At 35.2% G+C, this 21571-nt stretch overlaps 1 protein-coding gene across 3 annotated transcripts in view; it reads left to right on the top strand.

Annotated features, from left to right (window-relative positions):
- LOC118835676 (sodium channel protein type 9 subunit alpha) overlaps positions 1–21571 on the top strand; it is a 101897-nt gene that overhangs the window by 64562 nt on the left and 15764 nt on the right. For all 3 annotated transcript variants that reach the window (XM_036742906.1, XM_036742907.1, XM_036742905.1), the window contains exons 18-22: positions 1941–2095; positions 5699–5872; positions 11055–11177; positions 19318–19599; positions 20826–20879. In XM_036742906.1, the coding sequence (XP_036598801.1) occupies positions 1941–2095; positions 5699–5872; positions 11055–11177; positions 19318–19599; positions 20826–20879 (788 nt within the window). The remainder of the gene's footprint in view (positions 1–1940; positions 2096–5698; positions 5873–11054; positions 11178–19317; positions 19600–20825; positions 20880–21571) is intronic.

Genomic DNA, 21571 nt, shown 5'->3' with positions numbered 1-21571 from the left:
TTCAAGGTCTTGCTATCATATCTGTGTAAGATCCTATGTACAGATCAAAACCCATGTAGAACTTCCTATATATGTACTTCAAAAGTTACCCAGCATTCTGAGAGGTAAAGTTACCTGCCCATGATCACATCACTAGTTTCTGAGGCAGGATTTGGTCTTCCTGACTCAGGTCTAGCCATCTGTCTAATATATCACATTGCCTCTCAAGGAAACAAATATTAATCTTTTTTTAATTAATCAACATAATGATTTTCTTCTATGGGATTTATATATGCATATATATATAAAACAAGTATAACTAACCCTACACATGAGCTTTTTTCCACATTTAAGTAGAATTATGATAAGTTCCAAAAGCTAAGATACTATAAAATTTTCTAATCATATTTTCTTCTCATCTCTACATGTGCCCTGGTACATAAAGTCTCTAACTTAAGATTGCTTTTCAGTACTGACTAGTTGCTATTTTTGTAACCTCCTGATTTTTTTACTTCATAATATTTTTTCAATTAAGTTATATTTTTGGAAGAAAATAACATTGTTTTTAGGATTGCCCTTTCTTGGTAATCCTAACTATGATTGACTTCATTTTAAGTTTATTCATATGTATATATATATATACATATATATATACACATATATATATACATATATATAATACGTGTGTGTGTATGTATGTGTGTATGTATATATATATATACACACATATATATACACTAATAATCCATCTTATTTACTTTTCCATTGCCTTTGTAACTTTTTTAGAATTCAAAGAGGGAAATATTTCTAGGGTTATAATTAAACATTTGTGTATACCTTTTTGACAGAGACTTTCAAGACCCATAGGACTCAGTTTACTTTGAGAGATATTTTACTCTCTTGGCTCATATCTCCTACCCAAGAGACTTGGGAAGATGTATGCTTGTTACTCTCCACATGCTGAGACCAACTTCTTGTTTGCAAGACATTCTCAGTATTGCAGATTTTATTTTATCCTAGGTGAAATAGAGTCACTGAAGATTTTTGAGCAGTGAAGTGACATGGTTAGACCTGTGGTTTAGGAAGACTGGCAGTTCTTGAATGGAGAAGTTTGGGAAATAGGTGTATTGGAAGATCAGCTTCACCTATCTTCCCTCTCTCTCCCCCAACTATTTAACAAATGCTCTCAAAATGGGTGATTTAATAATAATCCAGTGGCCATACCAGGAGAATAAAAGACATTCCATGCAAAAAAAGTATTTGAAGCCTAATTTATTGAAATGAATTCTGGGGGTACCTTTGACTGTTTGCTAGATCTCCCAGAAAGAAATAAGAGCACAGCTACTGAAAATGGATCCTCAGACATTCCCAACAAGGGCACATGTTCTGCCAGACCTTAAGGGTATAGAATGAAGAGAGAGACACTTATAGGAGAGATGGAAAATATCTATTATGATTTCCCATGTTTCATGTTTCTAGGACTACACAGACTCAAGTCTCGGCTTCCTTCCAACTCCAAAATCTTTCTCCTTTTCATAAGGGTCCTAAGTTTTTTTAGAAAACAGGGCAACAAACTTATCCTGTCTAATCTTGATAGTAATGAATGGATATGGCTGAGAATCCACTCACAGTCCCTTGAGGATTGCTGAGGGGATAGCAGTATTTCCATTGACTTCTGGATTAAGTCAAGTAAAGTCATTGATGCTTCTTACTTCTTTCATAGAAATGTCTCCTGGAGGAAGAAATGCATTTTACTCTCACACGTGTGTTATGCTATGCAATGCTTTTCTTGAGTTTGGTTTGAATGTTGACCTTATAATATGACTAGTTTTACATGAATATGTTCGTATTGAATAGTGTTTCAGAAATATATTGGGGAACAATAGAGAGATGATGACTACATGTGAGCAACTTATTTTTATCTTTCAAATTATTTTTTCATGAAAATTCCATCCTATTAGGTTGTGTACGAAGGTTCCCATGCTGTCAAGTCAGCGTCGAATCTGGCAAAGGAAAAGTTTGGTGGAACATAAGGAAAACCTGCTACAGGATAGTAGAACACAATTGGTTTGAGAGTTTCATTGTCCTCATGATCCTTCTCAGCAGTGGTGCTTTGGTAAGTGATGGACTATGTGTATGAAAACATTTCATTTAAGAATTTAACTGATGCAGAAAATTATTGCAAATTACTGTTTTCACCAGAATTAAAGGATAGGTTCTCCCTGAGTTGTAGAAATCCAAATTAGGAATATGTACAAAATTACAATTTGCATACCACATGAAGAACAAGGTATTCCTAGAGCCACACTAATCTCTCCTCTCTGCTAAGTCCTGCCTTAAACCAAGCAGCAGGCAGCCCCTCAGTGGCAAGGGACAAAACATTTCCAAACCATTGTCTTTTCTTTTCACTTATCCTAAAAGGTGCTTTCATTTAGGAGCAATATTATATATTCATAAGATAGGAAACAGACCACTGAATTGACTCAGAGGATCTGGGTTGAAATCCCACCTATGACTTAAGCATAGGGGTCCAACTCACTTATCTGTCCTCAAGCTCAGCTTCCTCATCTATAAAATGAGGTATTTGACCTGGATGGCCTTTGAAGTCACTTCCAAATCTAGATCTATGATTCTATGATCTTACAATTAAATGGGGTTCTTAGTTCACAGGCTAGATTATAGAAAGCTATATAACTCACAGTGTAGTTGACAAATTTTTCACTGCCGTGAGACTGGTACACAGGAAAGAGAGACAGACATTCTCAGTGTCTGTTCAGGTCTTTGGGTAAGGGACAGAGGAGAGGTGTGGACCAGTAGGAAGGTGACTCCTGTGGGCTTCCAGGTGAGAGGGGAAACGTATGGTCCAGGAAGAGTGGCCATAACTTAGGGGCAAACTTGTAATTGCAGAGGGTTACACTGGACAGTTCAAATTATTTTTTAAAAGTTCATCCCTACACTAATCCTAAATCTGTTGCCCTCTAACTTGAACTCAATTGTTATTATTCTGTCCTCTGGAGAAACATGATAAGGCTTTAAACACTTAAAGGAAGTTATCTTGCCCCATCTTCAAAACTAATCTTCTTCTGATAAAATATCCCTTGTTCCCTCAAACATGCATCAGATAATAGATTTTCAGATACTTATCTATCTCTTCTCCCTCTCAGAATGCTCTGTACTTTTTAGGAACCCTCTTAATGTCATACCAAGAAGTGAATGTAAAGCTCTAGATGGGTGTAAATAATACAACTATTCATACAACTATTACTTTACTTGATCTGTATAATATACTTATTATTCTTTTAAATATAAGATTTTATTTAGATTTTTAAAAATATCTGTATCATATCATTGGCTCATGTTGAGCTGGTAGCCAATTAAATCGTGGAGGATCTTTTTTTTCACAATTAATTGCTTCATTTAGTCAGGTATCTCTCATCCAGTTGTTGTTTAGTTGTTTCAATCGTGTTTGACTCCTCATGACCCCATTTGGGGTTTTCTTGGCAAAGATACTGGAATAGTTTCTTCCCCACCTCATTTTTACAGATGAGGAAACTAAAACAAACAAGGTTAAGAGACTTGCCCAGGGTCACACACCTAGTAAGTGCTTGAGGCTGGATTTTAACTTAGGAAGATGAGTCTTCCTCACTCCAGGCCTGACACTCTATCTACTGCACCTTCTACCCTCCCCTTCTCTCCACCCCCCACCACCTCCCACTCCGCCCCAGCCCACCCCACTCCCCATCCACTAGTTATACACGTATTTTTCTTCACCTAGATAGAGGATTTTATAATATCCCTGTTAAATTTCATCATGTTGGTTTCAGTCTATCAATCTAGCCTGTTGAGATAATTCTGAATCTTGATTCATCAGGAATACTAGCTAATTCTCAGAATTTTAAGTCTTCTTTCTGTAGTACTAAATCAGACCTGGGTATAAGTCCCAAGTCTGCCTCTAAGAGGCTATGTGAACCTTAAAATAACTCAACTTTTCTAGTCTTCTATTTTTTTCATCTGTTAGAGAGTGTGTATTAGTTGGACTACATACTTGTTCTTCCTATGCCTAGGTTGGCTCCTAGTGATCACCTTTTTTTGTAGAGGAGGTGGTGGTGGTGGTGGTAAATGCTAAGAAATCATTTGCTTAATAATAAATTCTAGAATTTTGACAGGTAACCTCCTTTCCCCCTGAGATCCTGAGAAATAAGATTTTGTAGTTTAGCCAAGAAAGGTGCTCTCGCTATTTGTGATAGAAAAAAGAGAAAGAAGGAAGAAAGACAGACAGACAGTATACCATAGTTCTGGGGTTAGATAAGAGCACCTGAATTTGAATACTGAGTCAGCTAATTACTACCTGTGTGACTTTGGATAAGTCAGTTTATTTCTCTATGCTTCTGCTTCCTCTTCTGTAAAATGAGGGAGTTTTCTTTGTATCCTGAGCACTTAGCACAGCTCTTGGTATGTAGTAAGTGTTTAACAAATGTTTATTGACTACTCACTGAAACTAGGTGATATCTAAGGTTCCTTTCTTTTATGGATGCAATGAACTTAGAAATGATCTTTAGGGACATAATTTTTTTTTTAAGTTGCAAGCTTCCTATACTTTGAAAAATCAGGGGGCAGCTAGGTGGTGCAGTGAGTAGAGCACTGGCCCTGGAGTCAGGAGGACCTGAGTTCAGATCCGGCCTCAGACACTTGACACACTTACTAGCTGTCTGACCTTGGGCAAGTCATTTAACTCCAATTGCCCTGCCTTCCCCCCTCCAGTAAACAACAACAAAAAAAAGAAAAATTGGGAAGCTGCATATGTAGTCTCCATTACTAAAGGATTCTACAAGATATCTTCTTGGACTCTTGTATTATATTAACAGACATATTCAAAACTATATATTCAAAACACATTACTAATGTCAATAGCAAGCATGGATTTTATAAGCTCTTTTAATCATTTTTTATGAAACTTCACAGGTGGTTTATGTCTGTTATGTGGATTTTTGAAGCAAAGTTATTTTCATACTTGATTCGCTTGGTTTTCTTCAGCAAAGAATAAGTACCAAGGCAGTTAGGTGGCACCAGTGGATAGAATTCTGGCCCTGGAGTCAGGAGGACCTCTGTTCAAATTCAGCATCTGACATTTACTAGCTATGGGACCCTGGGCAAGTTCAAATAAAGCTTGCCCTTTGCTTATATTTTATTAATTTTTGTTACGTTTTCATCAGGTTTTACAATAGCAACTATTATTATATTTATTCTAAAATTTTACATAATTTATTCCATTTACACTTTGCTTCTTGGAAGGATTGAGGTTTTCAATATTGAAAGCCAGAGAAGTCTTATTTCCTTTTGAAAGCAAGAACTTGATGTGGACAAAAACTTTCTTTAAGACTCACGATAAGGTGCTATTCTTTAGACGCCAATATGCTAATGACACACCATGAACTTTGGGGTTCGTTTCTAGTAGCACCAGTGGATTTTGGGTCCTCCATCCATGCTCTCTGTGCCTGTGCCTCTGATGATTCATAGATACATGTGTAAGATGACAAACTAGAAATAAGGAGATTATCTGTGGCTGTGAAAGAAAGCACAGAAAACTAGCTCATGTGAACTTGTCCTTAGCTTTATTATCACCATCTAATCTACAGAAATCAATTTTCTTTTTCATTCTATACCCCAAATCATGTTTCAGGGTTAGATAGCATTGAAATTTGGATTTTGTCTCCCACAGGCTTTTGAAGACATATACATTGAACGGAGAAAGACCATTAAGACTATACTGGAGTATGCTGACAAGATCTTCACTTATGTCTTCATTCTAGAAATGCTTCTAAAGTGGGTAGCCTACGGTTATAAAACATATTTTACCAATGCCTGGTGCTGGCTGGACTTCTTAATTGTTGATGTACGTATTTTTAAATAATTTTTTATAGAGGGCTCCGGTGCTGCCTCCAACATTCATTATTAAATATGAATACTTTCATAATGGCTGAAATAATGTGGGCAGAAACACTAAAAGACGTTTTACTATATACACATTTGTGTGCTATGTTATGTGTATATCTTTATTTTCTGAATGTACATGTATGTTATATACCATTATGAAAACCATAATAATTACAATAATAATGATGATAACTAGTATTTAATGGCTAAGTAATATTTATATGGTGCTTTAAGGTTCGAAAACCGTTCTACATATGTTCTCACCTAAAAACGTTAGGTGTGTGTACATAAAACATACAATATGTTCTCAACAACCATCTAAGGTAGTGTATTATCCCCATTTTTACACATGAGGAAACTGAGGCTTGGGTTAATTCAGACCATCCTGAATCCAAATCTAGCACATTCTCTTCTAGCTGTCTTGTTACCTTGAAGTTGAACATATCTTACTCTGTTTTGGAAATATTTGTATATGGACATGTTTATGTATACCCTGCCTTTGCATTTAAATAGTAATGGAGATTTATTTTCTATCTTACAACATATGGTTGTGTGTGTGTGTGTGTATAAATACACACACATACACATATATATACACACAGATTGTGTATATATGCATATGTGTGTATAAACACAGAGTTAACTGGTAGCTAAATGCTAAATCTCTGTATGTGTACGCATGTAATATATTCATATATATACCACTCTTATGTATGAAAATGTGTGTGTGCATATACATTTGCATGCACATGTGTGTGTGTGTAGCCTTATAGAGAATAGTGTCCAGTGTGTATACTAATATATCACATACAAATAATTTTAGATAATTTAGCCACTTGTTGACCAGACCAAGCATTACAGTGGAGAAACAAAGGAATACCTTGAACTTTTATTAGACATCTTTAGACAAATATGTACAACCCTATGCATTATCTTAAACTATAAAATAAAAAAGCTCAGCTTAATATAAAATAATCATAGCTATAGTTAAATAGTTTTTTTCTACATTAGTTGCTTTGTAAGTGACACATTTATACTTATGTATTGTGAAAATAACTGTCAGAGGAATGTGATCTGTTTTGTTTAACATGTTTTTCTCATTTCCCTCTTTAGGAGTCTGATTTTTAGCATGTATTAATGGTGGCAAAATATTTTGATTTTTTTTGTGAGCTACATCTTAAAAAAAATCTTTTGGTTAGTGAAAATAAACCTTTATGTTCTACAGTGAGTGCTAATGGTACTACTTATAAGATAATTCTTTCCCTCTTATAAAAGTCTGTCCCATATATTGAGAAGCATTAAGGTAAAGTGCAAAGAGTTTTTGGAATTCAGGGGACCTCAGTTCAGATTTCAGCTCTGCAATTTACTACCTTTGTGACCTTGGGTAAAAGTACCTAACATCTCTGAGCCTCAGTTCCTCATCTGTAAAATTAGTGTATTTCCTGGATGACTCAATCTATGAACAGAAGATTAGTAGTCAGGTCAATTTTTAATATCTTCTTCATAATCAGATTGGAACCTTTTTTCTGTCTTGGCATTAGTTACTTAAGTACCAAACCAGATGATCCTGCCTCCATCAGCAGAATTCATTAAACATTCATTAAGCACATATCTTCCCCCAAAAAGTTTGTATTCTATTAGGAGACTAAGGATACACATACAAATAGCTTGAAAAAAAAGAAAAAATAGAAAATGAGAAGTGCCTAAAAGGGATGCTAACAAGGTGCTTCAAGAGTCTTGGGGAGGGAGAGATCATTTCCAGTTGGGAAAATCAGGGAGGGTTACATGAAGGATATGGTGCTTAGGAATTGAAGGATAATTAGGAGGAGGATCTGGAAACAGAGCATCTAGCAACCAGAGACAGTAGCACAAATAATGGCATGAAGATTAGAAAAAGTCAGCCAGTTTGGTGGGAGAATGGAGTATTTCTTGCAGGACAGTATTATAAGGGAAAAGTAGCTTGTGGTCACCTTGTATAGGGCCTTGAATAACAAGCAAAGGAACTTGGCTTTAATTTGGAAGGGACTAGGGAACCAAAGGAAATTCTTGAATAAGGGAGTGACATGGCTAGTTCTGTCCATCTAGTACTGAGTATGAAGGATGGATTTAATGAGGGAAGGTCAGAAATGGAGGAATAGGTTAAGAAACTACCTTATACATGAGGTAATGAGGGTGCTGGATTAGGGAAGTGGCAAAAGAAAAGCCAGCAGCAGATGTACACAAGAGATCATGGGTGGGTAAAACAGGAAGGATGTGCATGCTCAAGGTATGGATCAGGGCTGGGGGTGGCGGAGGAGGGGGTGGGAAGGGGCAGCCCATCTGCTTATTTAGACTTTGAAAGTGGTTTTCCATTGATAGGCTTTCCCAGTTAAAGTTGTTTAAAATTTTAGTATTTCTTTTGAAGGCAGTCAGGGTAAAGTGACTTGCCCAGGGTGACACAGCTAGTTAGTGTCTGAGGCAAGATTTGAACTCAGGTACTTCTGATTCCCAGGCAAGTGCTCTATCCACTGTGCCAGATAGCTATCCCTTAAAATTTTAGTTTTTCAAAAACTTTTTCAAGTCTTCAGTTTAGCCATCTTCCAGTCTCTATCTTAACAACTGGCAGGTTCCCTACCCCTGAGTATAGTTCCAATCCAGTTCTTGCTGTTAGACATTTTATCCCATTTTTACATCTATACTCCATATATTTTTTTAAAAAATCCATTCAAAGAGTATTTACCAAATCCCTGTGATATGCAAAACACTGTGTTAGGTACTGAGGATGAAGACAGTAAATGGTATATAGTTACTACTTACAAGGAACATATAGTGTATTAGTGTGTGAAGGTATGTGCAACATATACATCACCAAGAATAGTGATGGGTAAAATGCAATGAAGGCAAAGGAAAGGTTCAGCCTCCTGTGAGAAAATTTGAGAAGGGAAATATCACTGTTAATTAAGAGAATGAGAGAATGGTACATGAAGGTAGTCACACTTCAGGGGGGTCTTGAAAGATGAGAAGAATTCCAAATGGTAGAGATAAAAAGTGAGCACATCCTAGACATGGACATTGCCTCCAATGACACATAGAGGTTGGAGAGGGCAGGATGGGATCAAGACATGATGACTAGCCAGTATGGTGGTACAGGAAAGGCAGCAATGTGAAATGATGATTGAAAGATAGTTTCAAACCTAATTACATGAAGCTTTAATTCAAGGTTTAGGAGTTTATATTTTACCCCATAAGCAAATAAGGGAAGGATTTTGAGAAGGGGAGTAAAATGGTCAGACCTGTTGTATAAGGGACATTACTTTGGCACCTGTGTGGAAAATAGTACAGAGAGAAGAGAAACTGGAGGTGGACATTAATATGCAGGATTTAATGAGGGTTTAAACTAGTATGAGAGATGCAAGAAATGTTGTGGAATTACAACTGAAAGGACTTGGCAACTGATGAGAAGAGAAGGGTACAATACAAAAAAGACTGAAGTTTGAAACATGATGTTAACATTCCTGAATATGTTAAGACATTCGTGTCCCAAGTTCATTAAAAATATTAGACACTACAGTTTTATAAAATCAGCATTAAATTCGGGTGGCTTGGGGCAGGTAAGTGACACAGTAGATAGAGTATCAGCCCTGGAGTCAGAAGGAACTGAATTCATATCCAGCCTCTTACTAACTGTGTGACACTGGGCATGTCACTTAATCTGGATTGCCTTCAAATTTAGAAAAAAGGAAAAAAAGAAAGAATAAAAAAAAGGAATTCAGGTGATTCTAGAGACAGCTCTAATTGGCTTACGAGACCTGATTGTCAAATTTTCAACATGAGCATTTAGCTCAGAAATCATTATAAATAAGGGCTTGATTTGTTATTTTGTTGATTGTCTAGACTTAATGCAGATAAAAATGTGTATGTGTGCATTTTTTTTGGTAGCAACTAGTTCAGGGGTGGGGAACCTGCAGCCTCAAGGCCATATATGGCCTTCTAGGTCCTCGAGTGCAGTCCTTTGACTAAATCCAAACTTCACAGAAAACCCCTGGCCCAGTTGTTAAACATTTACAAGTATACCTCTGTATTTCTGTATAAACATTGCTTAAGCTTAGTGGGAATTAAATAGAAGGTTTCGGGAATGAAGTCATCACCAGACTTGGAGGCCTGGTGGTTAATAATAATAACAGGCACATATAATGCTTTAAGGTTTGCAAAGTGCTTTATATCCATTATCTCATTGAAGCCTCATAACGCCCCTGCTTAAATTATAGTCAATGGAACATCAATTAAATTGCAGTCATTTATTGATCCAATTGACTCTTTACTCTTAATGAATTTTTGATAACTAGAAGCATGTCTTCAGTATCCGTTTTTAAGAAGTTGTAAAATACATTTAGGCCAGCTTGAAATCGTAGCATTTAGGGAAATAAGAGAATGTAGAAATCAGAAAGCTATCCGAATATTGTTCAATAATATATGTAGCTGGCTCAGACATTTGGCTCATCGGTGGAAGTTTTATGTGCAGGTATTGGCTTAGCTATTCATAAATATAAGCATGGTCTGGTGTTCCTTTCAGACTGTCTTATTATAAATTGATCTTAATTACAAAATTGGTCTCTCATAACAGTTTCCAATTAGCAAACTGTTACAAATGCTAACCATGAATCAATGAATTTAAAAACGAAAATAAGTCATATTTCTGTAGCACTCCTAGGTGTACAAAATGCTCTCAAAAACTCCATGAAGTAGGGATTGCATCTGTTAGTACATGTTTTACAGATGAGAAGAGTAAAGAAGTAAAGTTGCTTCCCCAAATAACTGTCATAGCCAGAATTTGAACCAATATCTCTTGATGCTAAATTCAGAGCTCTTTTTACTACACACATAACTTTTTAGGTGTATCTGTGTTTACCTGGAAATTCTGAATAAACTAGCCAGAATTTTTCATTAAAATAACTTGCTCTTTAACTGCATTTCTCTAAAAACCATTTCTTTATATATGTTTTCTTAGGCAATGATTGTGTGCTTTACATGATTTGGTTATTTATTAAGCACCTCTTGGGAACTCTGATTATTTTTTATATAATTACTCTAACTTGAATGTAGGAGTTTGATACAATAAGTGGGGGATTTTGTTGTTATTGTGTTTTTCTGATTTTTGGCAGGTATCTATAATTACCCTTGTAGCCAGCACTCTTGGATACTCAGACCTTGGTCCCATTAAATCTCTCCGGACACTAAGAGCTTTAAGACCACTCAGAGCTTTATCTAGATTTGAAGGAATGAGGGTAAGAAAATAATTAATTTGGTGAAGTGTTCTACCATGGAGAGGAAAAGGGGCTGTGTAGAATGTGAATAAAAAGTTTAAAGTTTGTATATAATTCCTAAATCATGTTTTTTGTCGTACTGAATATTTATTGTTGCCATACATAGTCTCACATCAAAATCAATGGAAATATTGTATGTAGCACCTCATTTATCTGGCAAATTTGGGGAATGAGATAGTCTAATAGGCGAATTTCTAGATAATTGCCACTTAACTGTTTGAATAGTCTCCAGTTATTTTGTGGAAATCTGTCTAAAATCTATCATTTACTTCTCAGCCTTCTTAAACAGCCTGTGAATTATAACTTAGTCTTTCATGAACAGATGGGCCATTATTATGAACATCAATTATTTTGATATAGTGACATCCTTTAGGATTTTTAAGGTGTATAGAACTATTTGTTCACCGCAATAAACAGCCTTAGACTGCTCTGATTTTCAAGACTTTTTTGTCTATATTTTATAGTTATGTTTTTCATCAGTATCCCCTCTGTTAGTTTTCCCTTCTTGCTACTATCAATATGATTCCTGTTGGCACATTAGCAACCCTTCCCCTATTTTTCTAATGTGTTTCTTTTCCTTTGATTTAAGCTGTAAAGCCAGATGTATGAAAGTTAGGCCCGAGAGTCCTGTAAACATACTGACCCTTTTCAATGCTTAGAGGTGTTTTCTTTGTACTTATTTTCTCCTTCTCATTCAATATATTACCCAATTGCCTCATGAAAACCTTTCCCATTTTCCCTTGCTCCTTCAAATTTATTCTTTCCCTTCTGTGAGTTGAAGAATAAGCTCAATCATAATTTAGAAATAGTAGCTAATATTTGTCTAGTGCTTTAGAGTTTACAAACAGCTTTAAAACCTGATTTAAATCTCTTTGTAACTCTGTGAGATAGATGCTCTTAATATTCTCATTTTAGTAGTAGTAGTAGCAGCAACAGAAGCAGAAAGAGTAATAATATTGTTATTATTAACAATAATAATAGCTAGTATAGATATAGTGCTTTCAGGTTTGCAAAGCATTTTACACATTACCTCATTTAATTCTTACAACAATCCTGAGAGGTAAATCCTATTTTTATCACCCCCATTTTATAAATGAGGAGACCGAGGCTTAGAGAGGTTAAGTGATTTGCACAAAGTAGAATTTGAATCCAGGCCTTCCAGATTCCATGTGAGCTACTCTCTTCACTGTGCCATCTAGATGCCTTCTTTGAAAAATGAAGAAATTGAGGCTTAAAGTAGAGATACAAAAATTGAGATAACATTCCACTAAAACTGTTTGTTTCCCCAAAAAGAGAATGAAGCTCCTCTTCTGGACAGCCATAATATTTTTTTTGCATTTTTGTTATGGTATTTATCATATAATTCCCTTTATTATAATTCAGAAATAAAAGATATCAATTTAAATTACTCAAAAGCATCATGTCTTTATATAATAAAATATTTTTTCAAAAAAGAAAATCATAAGGAAATCGAAATGGCAAGCACTGAATAATAATAATTAGCTTTATTTGGGAAACAATGTATATGTTATCTCATTTGACAACATTGATAACACCAAAAAAATTAACTATATTTTGATAGGTTACTGAAATTAGTCATTTAAAATCAGCTGTCTATGGATAGTCATGTCCAACAGTTTAGAAAATGTCATTGAAACCAATTCAAAAGAAACAGAAATAAAAGATGACAGTGTACTCCATCTGTCATCTTCTCTCCCTTTCTCTCCCTTTTTTTACACTCTTTGTCTCTATTCTTGTATGTCCCTTATGTCCCTCACACTTTTCTCAGTCCTTTAGAGTGGTTGATTATAATGCCAACAGTCTACTGAAACTGCGCTCTCCAAAGTTACCTATGATTCTTTAATTGCTAAATCCCTAAGGCCTTTATCCTCATTCTACTTGACTAGTGTTGCTGTATGGCCATGAATCATGAAACACCATACTATCAGGAGAAAAAACAATCAAATTTTCTGGTGACTGAATGGGAAAAGGAAAAGGTTCCTTTTTGAATGTAAGCATCCCATAGCATATTACCAATAATAGCTTGCCCACAAAAGACTTCATCATTGTGGTAATTATTTTATTTCAATCAAACTCATTTCTAAGAAATATCAATAATTTAAAATACTGTATAACTGGAAAAGGAGATCATGACAACCTCCTATGCATTAAACTCCAGTGGCTCTGTTATCTACAGGATCAGGGTGAAAATCTTTGCCCTTCATAACTTGACCCTTTCCTACCTTTTCAGTCTTCTTATATTTGCTCCCCTCTATGTACTCTTTGCTCCAGTGACACTGATCTCCTTGCTGTTCCTTGAACAAGACATTACACCTCCATTCATTTTCATTGACTGTCCCTATACTTGGAATACTCTCCCTCCTCACTTCAGCCTCCTGCCTTCCTTCAATTCTCAGCTAAAATCCATCCTGCAAAGAGGTTTCCTAGTCCCACTTAATGCTAATGTCTTCCTTCTGAGATTACTTTCAAATTATCTTGCATATACTGTTTGTACGTAGTTTACATGTTGTCTTCTCGATAGAATGGGAACTCGAGGGCACAGACTGTTTCTGCCTTTCTCTGTATCCCCAGGGCTTAACACAGTGCTTGGTACGTAGTAAGCATTTAATAAATGCTTGTCAAATGACTGAATGGATAAATAATACTGAGGGATAGAGGTGCCCAAATTTGGCACCAGAACTTATATAACTCAATGGCACTAATAGAGATGAAACAATTACAGACTCAGTGGAAGGCTTCCAACATGTGGAGAGTATGTTTTATTGAGGATTTATGGAATGGATGAGAATTTCAGAGTATTAGAAGTAATGGATGGGGGAGCTGCAATTAGTACTACCGGGGAGAATATCCACAACAATGAAATCATAGATTTGTCCTGTTTTGCATTTACCACATGAAATGAATTGCTAAATGGTTAAATTGTACTGATAGTCACAGAGAATCTAAAAACCAACATTCAAAGTTAAGAATTTCCATTCATGCCTGGGATTGAATTTTAGGGTTACCTTAAAAATCCATAGAATCAATCTTTTCCAATAAAACAAAAGGGTTGAAGGTGACTATTGTGTTAATGGTTACTGATTCCTAAAATATGACAATCTTTTGAATGCTTCCAAAAAGTCAAAGGATGTGACAAATTTTTTAAAGACAGCAATTTCATTTGGGGGCAAAACAGCAAATTGAGAAAAGGTTTAATTATTTTTGAAATCAATAATTATGTTTGCAGGAAGGCAGCCTTGTCCTGTTCCCCAAGAAGCCATATCACTGCTCGTTCCACATTTTAATCTTGTGAGTAAAATGACAAGAAATTGAGCCACTATTGATGTTTATTCCATTAAACTCAATGGTTATCAAGCAATACTACTACAACTAACAATGATAATCTTATAGTTATATTAATAATCAGATTTGTATGATGCTTTAAAATTTACAAAGCATCTTACAAATATTGTCTCATTTGATCCTCATATCAACCCTGAAAGGTAGGTGCTATTATTATCCCCATTTTACAGATGAGGAAACTAAGACAGAGGTTAAGTGTCACACAGCTAGTAAGTATCTGAAGCTAGATTTGAATTCAGATCTTCCTGACTCCAGGGCTCCAGCCACTGCACCACCTCCATACTATCTTCAAGGTATGTTAGACACAGGATACAAAGATGATGAATACACAGACCCTCCCTTAAGGAACTTACAATATGATGGGAATCAGGGACATTCTAAGATGTACACAAATAATCAATTAAAAGATAGGTTCAAAGCACTAGGAGTAATTTAATGAATGAAGATATCATTTTCAGTGAGGGAGGCAGGGAGAGGCACAGAGATAGGAAGGAAAGAAGCATGAAAAGACTTATGGAAAGACAATTTTCAACAGCATCTTGTAGGTTTTCTGTGAATATGCTATTACTCTGTGAAATACCTATTCTCAGAGGTGAGGTTTGATGGAAGGAAGTATTTTTATCTGATGAAGCTGGCGGAGAGGAGGAAAAGGAGAGAGTTTATTCCTGTTAGAGAGGACAGTATGAACACGGTGTCTGAAGAAAACAGATTATAATACAGTGTTGCTAAAATTTACAACATGTGAAAGGTGTGAGGCAAGGCTGGAAAGGTAGGTTGGACCCAGATTATGAAAGTCCTTGAATGCCAGCTTAAGAAGTTAAATTATATTTCATTTATAGTAGGGATCCCCTGATGCCCTTTCAATGGGGGGGGGGTGATGTGATCAGAATAATGCATTAAGATTACTTGGGTATTAATTATAAAGGATGGATTGTAGTGAGGAGAGACTTGAGGAGAAGAGGCCATGAGTGGAAATAAGGGCTTGAATTAGAGTATTTATGGGACAAGATGCTAGAAATGGACTCAGGACATGGTTACTGCCTATCAGGAAGAAGGAAGACTCAAAGACAACCAAGGTTTTAAGGTGAGGTGGCTGACTGGAAGGATGGTTTTAAAAGGTAAGTTCTGTCTGTTGCTATCAATTCAAGTCAATATGCAAATTATAATACTGGAAAATAATTTATAATAAGGGTTACACTGACTTATCAATCAAAGATTATGTTATAATCTCTATACCATGCCTACCTAGGCAGGAGAATGAGTGATATATTTTAGAAAGATTTCCACCTAAAAGAATTGAAATAACAAAATAATAAAAACTAGCTTTTATATTGTACTTTAAGGTTTGCAAATCACTTTACAAATATTAGTATTTTTGATCTTCACATCAACCCTGGGAGATAAGTGCTATTATTATCATCCCCATTTTACAGAATTAAGTATTGGTTCTTAAAACATTAACCTTAAATTAACCAGAAAGTTTTTTTTTTATTCCAGAATACCTCATTCCCCAACTATGTCAGAAAACTGTAGTGTTACTGTACCACTAAACTGACAAGGATAGATTGCCCCATTTTTTCCACATTTAAAGTCACTCTGGTTGCCAAGACTGCGTCCTCACTTTCAATAACCACTTCTCTAGATGAGCTATATATTTAAGTCACATATGTATATTTTCATATGGTCTGTAAGTTGCACTGATAAATCCCAATTATATTATTTTATCAAATGGCAAAGTTTCTGTCTTATTGATTAGTATTTGGTGGTCTCTGTACTTCCATCAAGTAAAACATTCTTCAAAAATCCCTATGTTGGTGGTGATGGTTTTTTAAAATTATTTTTGTTTTGTGACCGTTTACTATTACTATTCTTGCCTCCACTCTAGATCTTTTGAATATTGCTTAACATGAGACATGATCTCCTCTTTAAGGCATCCCATAACAATCATACCAAAATTAGCACTGTAACAATAACTATAATTGTTATTGATTTGTTTATAACTCAGAGGAGTTTGGTCTTATATGATGCTGATATATAAACCCCATTAGCAAAGTGATTTATAATAATCTATGTTATACATACTGTTTGCCTAGATGACTGGCTTTACTTTGCTCTTCCTCAATTTTTATATTATTATTATTATTTAGTATTAAATCTCAAAAGTGTTAATTAGGTATAATGGAAATAGCACAGGACTAAAAATACTAGAGACCAGAAGTCTCAACCTAGTTCTACAACCAACTAGTTGTCTGAACTCAAGCAAGTCACAACTTCTCTGGACTAGTTTTCTTAATAGTAAAATGAGGGAGTTAAACTAGATCAATCCACATGTCCCTTCCAACTCTGATATCTTTGTCCTTGAATAACATTAACAGTATATAGTCCCATTTGGACAAATGTCATCACGTACTTTATGATCATAGTTTGGGGCCCTTTCCTGTGATTTAATCAGTGTAGTTTAATCCTGGTGAGGAACTTCCTCTACACAGGCAGCCTGCTCATGGTCTCCACTGTTACGGTCATTGAGAGGTGCCAGTGAAACAGCTTGGCCAGGATCGCACAACTCCTGTGTATCGTAGGTGGGGTATAAACAAGTTAGGAATAGAAATGATGAGCAATTTTGTAAACTAGAAACTCTAGCTAGCAAACTACTTCTAAGTTTTATAAACCTTTTTTTATACAAATGCCTCACTCTGTTTTATAATATGAACCGAATCTTTTCATGCTTTCCTTTTAATTTTGTATATAATCTATATATGATAAGCTTTATAGTCTTGTTAGGAAGCCTGAGCCATTGTGATAATAGCTAGCATTTATAGAGAGCTTGAAGGTTTGCAAAGCACTCTACATATTATTTTATCCTTACAACTATCCTAGGAGGTAGGTCCTTTTATCATCCCAGTTTTACAGTTGAGGAAACTTAGATAGAAGTTAAATGACCTGTCCATGGTCACACAGCTGATAAGGGTCTAAGACTGGATTTGAACACTTGTCTTCCCGATTTAAATTCAGAATTCATATAGGTGCACAGAAATATAGGTGACTATTTTTCTTCTTCCTAAATAACGTCAGAAACCACCTGATCTAGTAGATTTGAGCCCTGATATCTGGCCTAGCTTTGTCACTGACCTAATGTCCCTTTACTTTTCTGTTTCTATATCTGCAAAAGGGGTGAAATAATGTTTTCTCTCTTTTCACTTTCAGTAGAGATAGGGAATATTTAAAAGCTAATGATGGTTTCTATAAATGAGATCAGAATGTATGACTCATAGTAAACCAGAGGTACACTAACTTCTTCAGAAGACTTGGACTTCCTTTCAGTGAGGGCCCCCAGCTTCCCCCAAATGTTGCAAACATCCAAACTACTGATGCATCCCGTTTCACAGCCCTGGTGGCCTTTTGAAAGATTCCGTAAAGGGGTCTGCCCACCAATAGCTCCCCTCCTAAAATGGTGTTTGAGCAATTAGTAATTGCTTAAAAGTTTTATCTATACCAGTGAGCATAACAGTATTTGAAATGTTAAGATACTATTAGCTAGTTAAGTTAAATTAGACTTTCTTGCTTTGGGTTGAAAGAGTGAAACAGGGCAGAAAAAGTTGAGATTAGATCATAGAGAAAGGAGAGAAAAGTCCTAGAACATGAACTATAAGCAATAAGATATTGTATTACAGCCCCCGTGCAGCTTCAGGGTGGATACCTGAAGCATTCTAATATCAGTGATGGTAACAGATCTGAAAACTGAGCTGAAAAAAGTATTAGAAAATACAACTCGCAATACAATTTTGCCAAGGGCCACCCCTGACTACATGTTTGCAAAGACATGAATCTACACATCTTTGTAAATATAGTAAAATATATGTAGAAATAGAATTTTAGAGCTAAAAGGGAACTTTAGAGATCACCTAAATGCCTTAAAAGATGAGAAAAATGAAGCCCAGGGATGTCAGTTATCTTACCCAAAGTCACACATCTGTCACATAGTAGAGAAAAACTATAGTCCAAACCTCTTGACTCTTCCAGAACAATGTCCTTTCCACTATACCCAGAATTTCTTACCTTCAAAATTAAAAAAATAATAATTATCTACATTAGCTTTGATATTTGAAGGCATGTGAAATGACAATCCTCAGGTCATGAATCTTTTTTAAGTGACTGTACAGCATTTGTGTTATGATTTATTACATTATTTAAACAGATATACTATATTTCATTTAATTTATTTTTCTTTTCTAGAGTATGCAGAATATATGACTTCAACTTACAAACATCAGGTTTCCATTTATTTATTTATACATTTTTCATTTAAGTTCCATTAACAATTTTAAGTGTCATTCATCACCTTTTGTTTTCATCTGTTGTTTCATGAGTACCATTTATCTTCTCTGTCACCCTAAACTTGAGGGAATGACCAAAGTATTATTCTACTTTATTTAGCACAGTGCTCACTGAGTATACTGTTAGGCACTTCATGTGTCTTCTTGGTTGGTTGGTTGATATAATCATTTCATAATTGGATTTCCTAATTCTGTAATATAAAATTTGGGATACTGACTTCATTGATATTGTCTTCATTTGATTTATCAGATGAAGGGATAGCTGAGGGATAGCTTCCTTTTTTGCATTTGTATCCCCAGTACCTAACATAGTTCCTGGGACATGTTAGTGTCCAATAAATACTTGTTGAATGATTAATTGATTGACCCAAATTTAAATGTGTTTATTTTTATTTGTGTGGTAGGTGGTGGTGAATGCTCTTTTAGGAGCAATTCCTTCCATTATGAACGTACTACTGGTCTGCCTCATATTCTGGCTAATTTTTAGCATTATGGGAGTAAATTTGTTTGCTGGCAAGTTCTATGAGTGTGTTAACACCACAGATGGCACGAGGTTTCCTGTGAGCAAGGTTGAGAATTACACGCAGTGTCAACAACTCATGAATAGTAGCGATGATGTACGGTGGAAAAATGTGAAAGTGAACTTTGATAATGTTGGAATTGGTTACCTTTCTCTGCTTCAAGTTGTAAGTGATACTTTTTTCAAGAAACGTATATATGTATTGTGTAATATAATAATATTTCAAGATAACCTTTTGTTAAGTTTGTAAACTAAAAATGAAAATGAAATTAGAGCCATGTTTAGATATAGCATTTTTCTGATTACTTAAGATACTATCCTTTTGATATGGGATAGAAAATTAAGTGCACACACATGAATTCTATAGATTTTTTGCATATCCTAGATATTAATGTATTTGCCCTGTACTGTCTGTTTGGTTTTTTAAGTGCAATTGACATAGGTTCAGTTTTAGTCAAAGAAATTAAGTTGTAATTGTGATATTTTAGATTTTCTGTGGGAAAGCTCTGGGTTTTGTTTGTTTTTTTTTAGTAGGAAGCCTTCGCATCCCTTAACTCATACAACCTAACAATCAGTTTAAAAAAAACCTGACTGAAGCAGTTTACTCCTCAGATTATATAGTTTTTCTCTCCTACATTTCTTTGTCCCACCTTCACCCCCTTAACCAAAACTCCCTTGATCCCAGTTTAAAAGACAGTATTGAACACAATTTTGGACCTGTCATTCAACTAATTCTATCAAATTTCATTCAACAACTATCCAAACTTTAATGGGACTTGGCAGGGGTTGGACATAGGAAGAAAATGGGGAATGACAGAGTGGAAGAAAGGCAAGAAAAGGTGAAGATAGAAACAGGAGAGATTCTAGTTTGAGTCAAACCTATTTCCAGCAAAGGCTTTATGCCCCAAATCAAAAGCAGCATTCATAGTTCATTCCATTCTCAATACATTAATGTCCATGGCACCCACCCCACTTCCACATGATATATACCTTTCAGAACCAATGGAGTACAGTGTAATAACTGTGGAGAGGGGGTTGTTCAGAGACCCAGTGTATTCTGCAGAAGAGGGGAAAAGTTCTCCCTCTCCTTCCCTAGAAAAAATGTATTGCCACTGTTAACAGATACTTACAGCATTTAAGTAAGAGTTACTAAATAGGAATATTATGAAAAATTTAACTTTATTTAATATAGAAAATTTTAACACTGAACTTTGGAGAAAGCAATAAAAATGAATATTTAGTATTAAAATAGTATTTTGAAACATCACTAGACTTACCAATCTCTTATTAATCAACAAAGGATTTTAAATGCCCTACATAAAAATAAAAACTTTTATTTGTTCTAAGGTATTAACTTCACATGCAAATTTAGTAAATGTCATGTTTTTGTAGGCCACATTTAAAGGATGGATGGATATTATGTATGCAGCTGTTGATTCAGTTAACGTAAGTACTGGACAATCTATCACCTAAAACCACAATATATCTTAACTGCTTCCCAAGCTGTTTGCTAGGGACCCTTATATAGGCTTTGGCATTATTGCAAAAACTCTGTCTCATTAATGACTCTGCATAATAAAGAAACAAACATGCTTTCCGTAGACTGAATAAATAGTATGTCTCAGATATACAGTACTGTTGTTCAAATGGATGAAGATGCTGATGTAATTTAATAAGAATTCATTTGAATTCTTTTTGCCATTATGTGTTTCTCAACCAGTTAAAAGTCCAGCTACTACCCTGTGAGAGTCAACAAACTTTTCTTTTACATTAAAAAGATGAGTATTCGCACATCAAAGACTTGAGAACTAATGGTTTACCTCATATCCCCAAAGTTCTAATGTTATTTTTGTAACTAAATGAAAGAATGCTGAAGATGTTGACTTTATTAACTTGGCAGATTTTGTTTAATAATGATCAATTCAAATTAAAGCCATGTTTCAAATCATTCACTTACTTATCACTTAGCAGCTCTAGGATTTGGTAGTATATTTAGAGTTTACAGAAATATTGAAGAGTTACTAAGCCTAGATGATGAAATTTTTTTTAAATAAACCAAGACGGAATGCTATATAATGCTTATAACCTCCAAGAATTATTTTGCCAATTGTCATTTTATAAAATTTAAGTTACTACCC

This window comes from Trichosurus vulpecula, chromosome 2 (assembly GCF_011100635.1).
Source record: "Trichosurus vulpecula isolate mTriVul1 chromosome 2, mTriVul1.pri, whole genome shotgun sequence".
In the NCBI taxonomy this organism is placed as follows: Eukaryota; Metazoa; Chordata; class Mammalia; order Diprotodontia; family Phalangeridae; genus Trichosurus; species Trichosurus vulpecula.
This window is presented reverse-complemented; position numbering and strand designations above follow the sequence as displayed.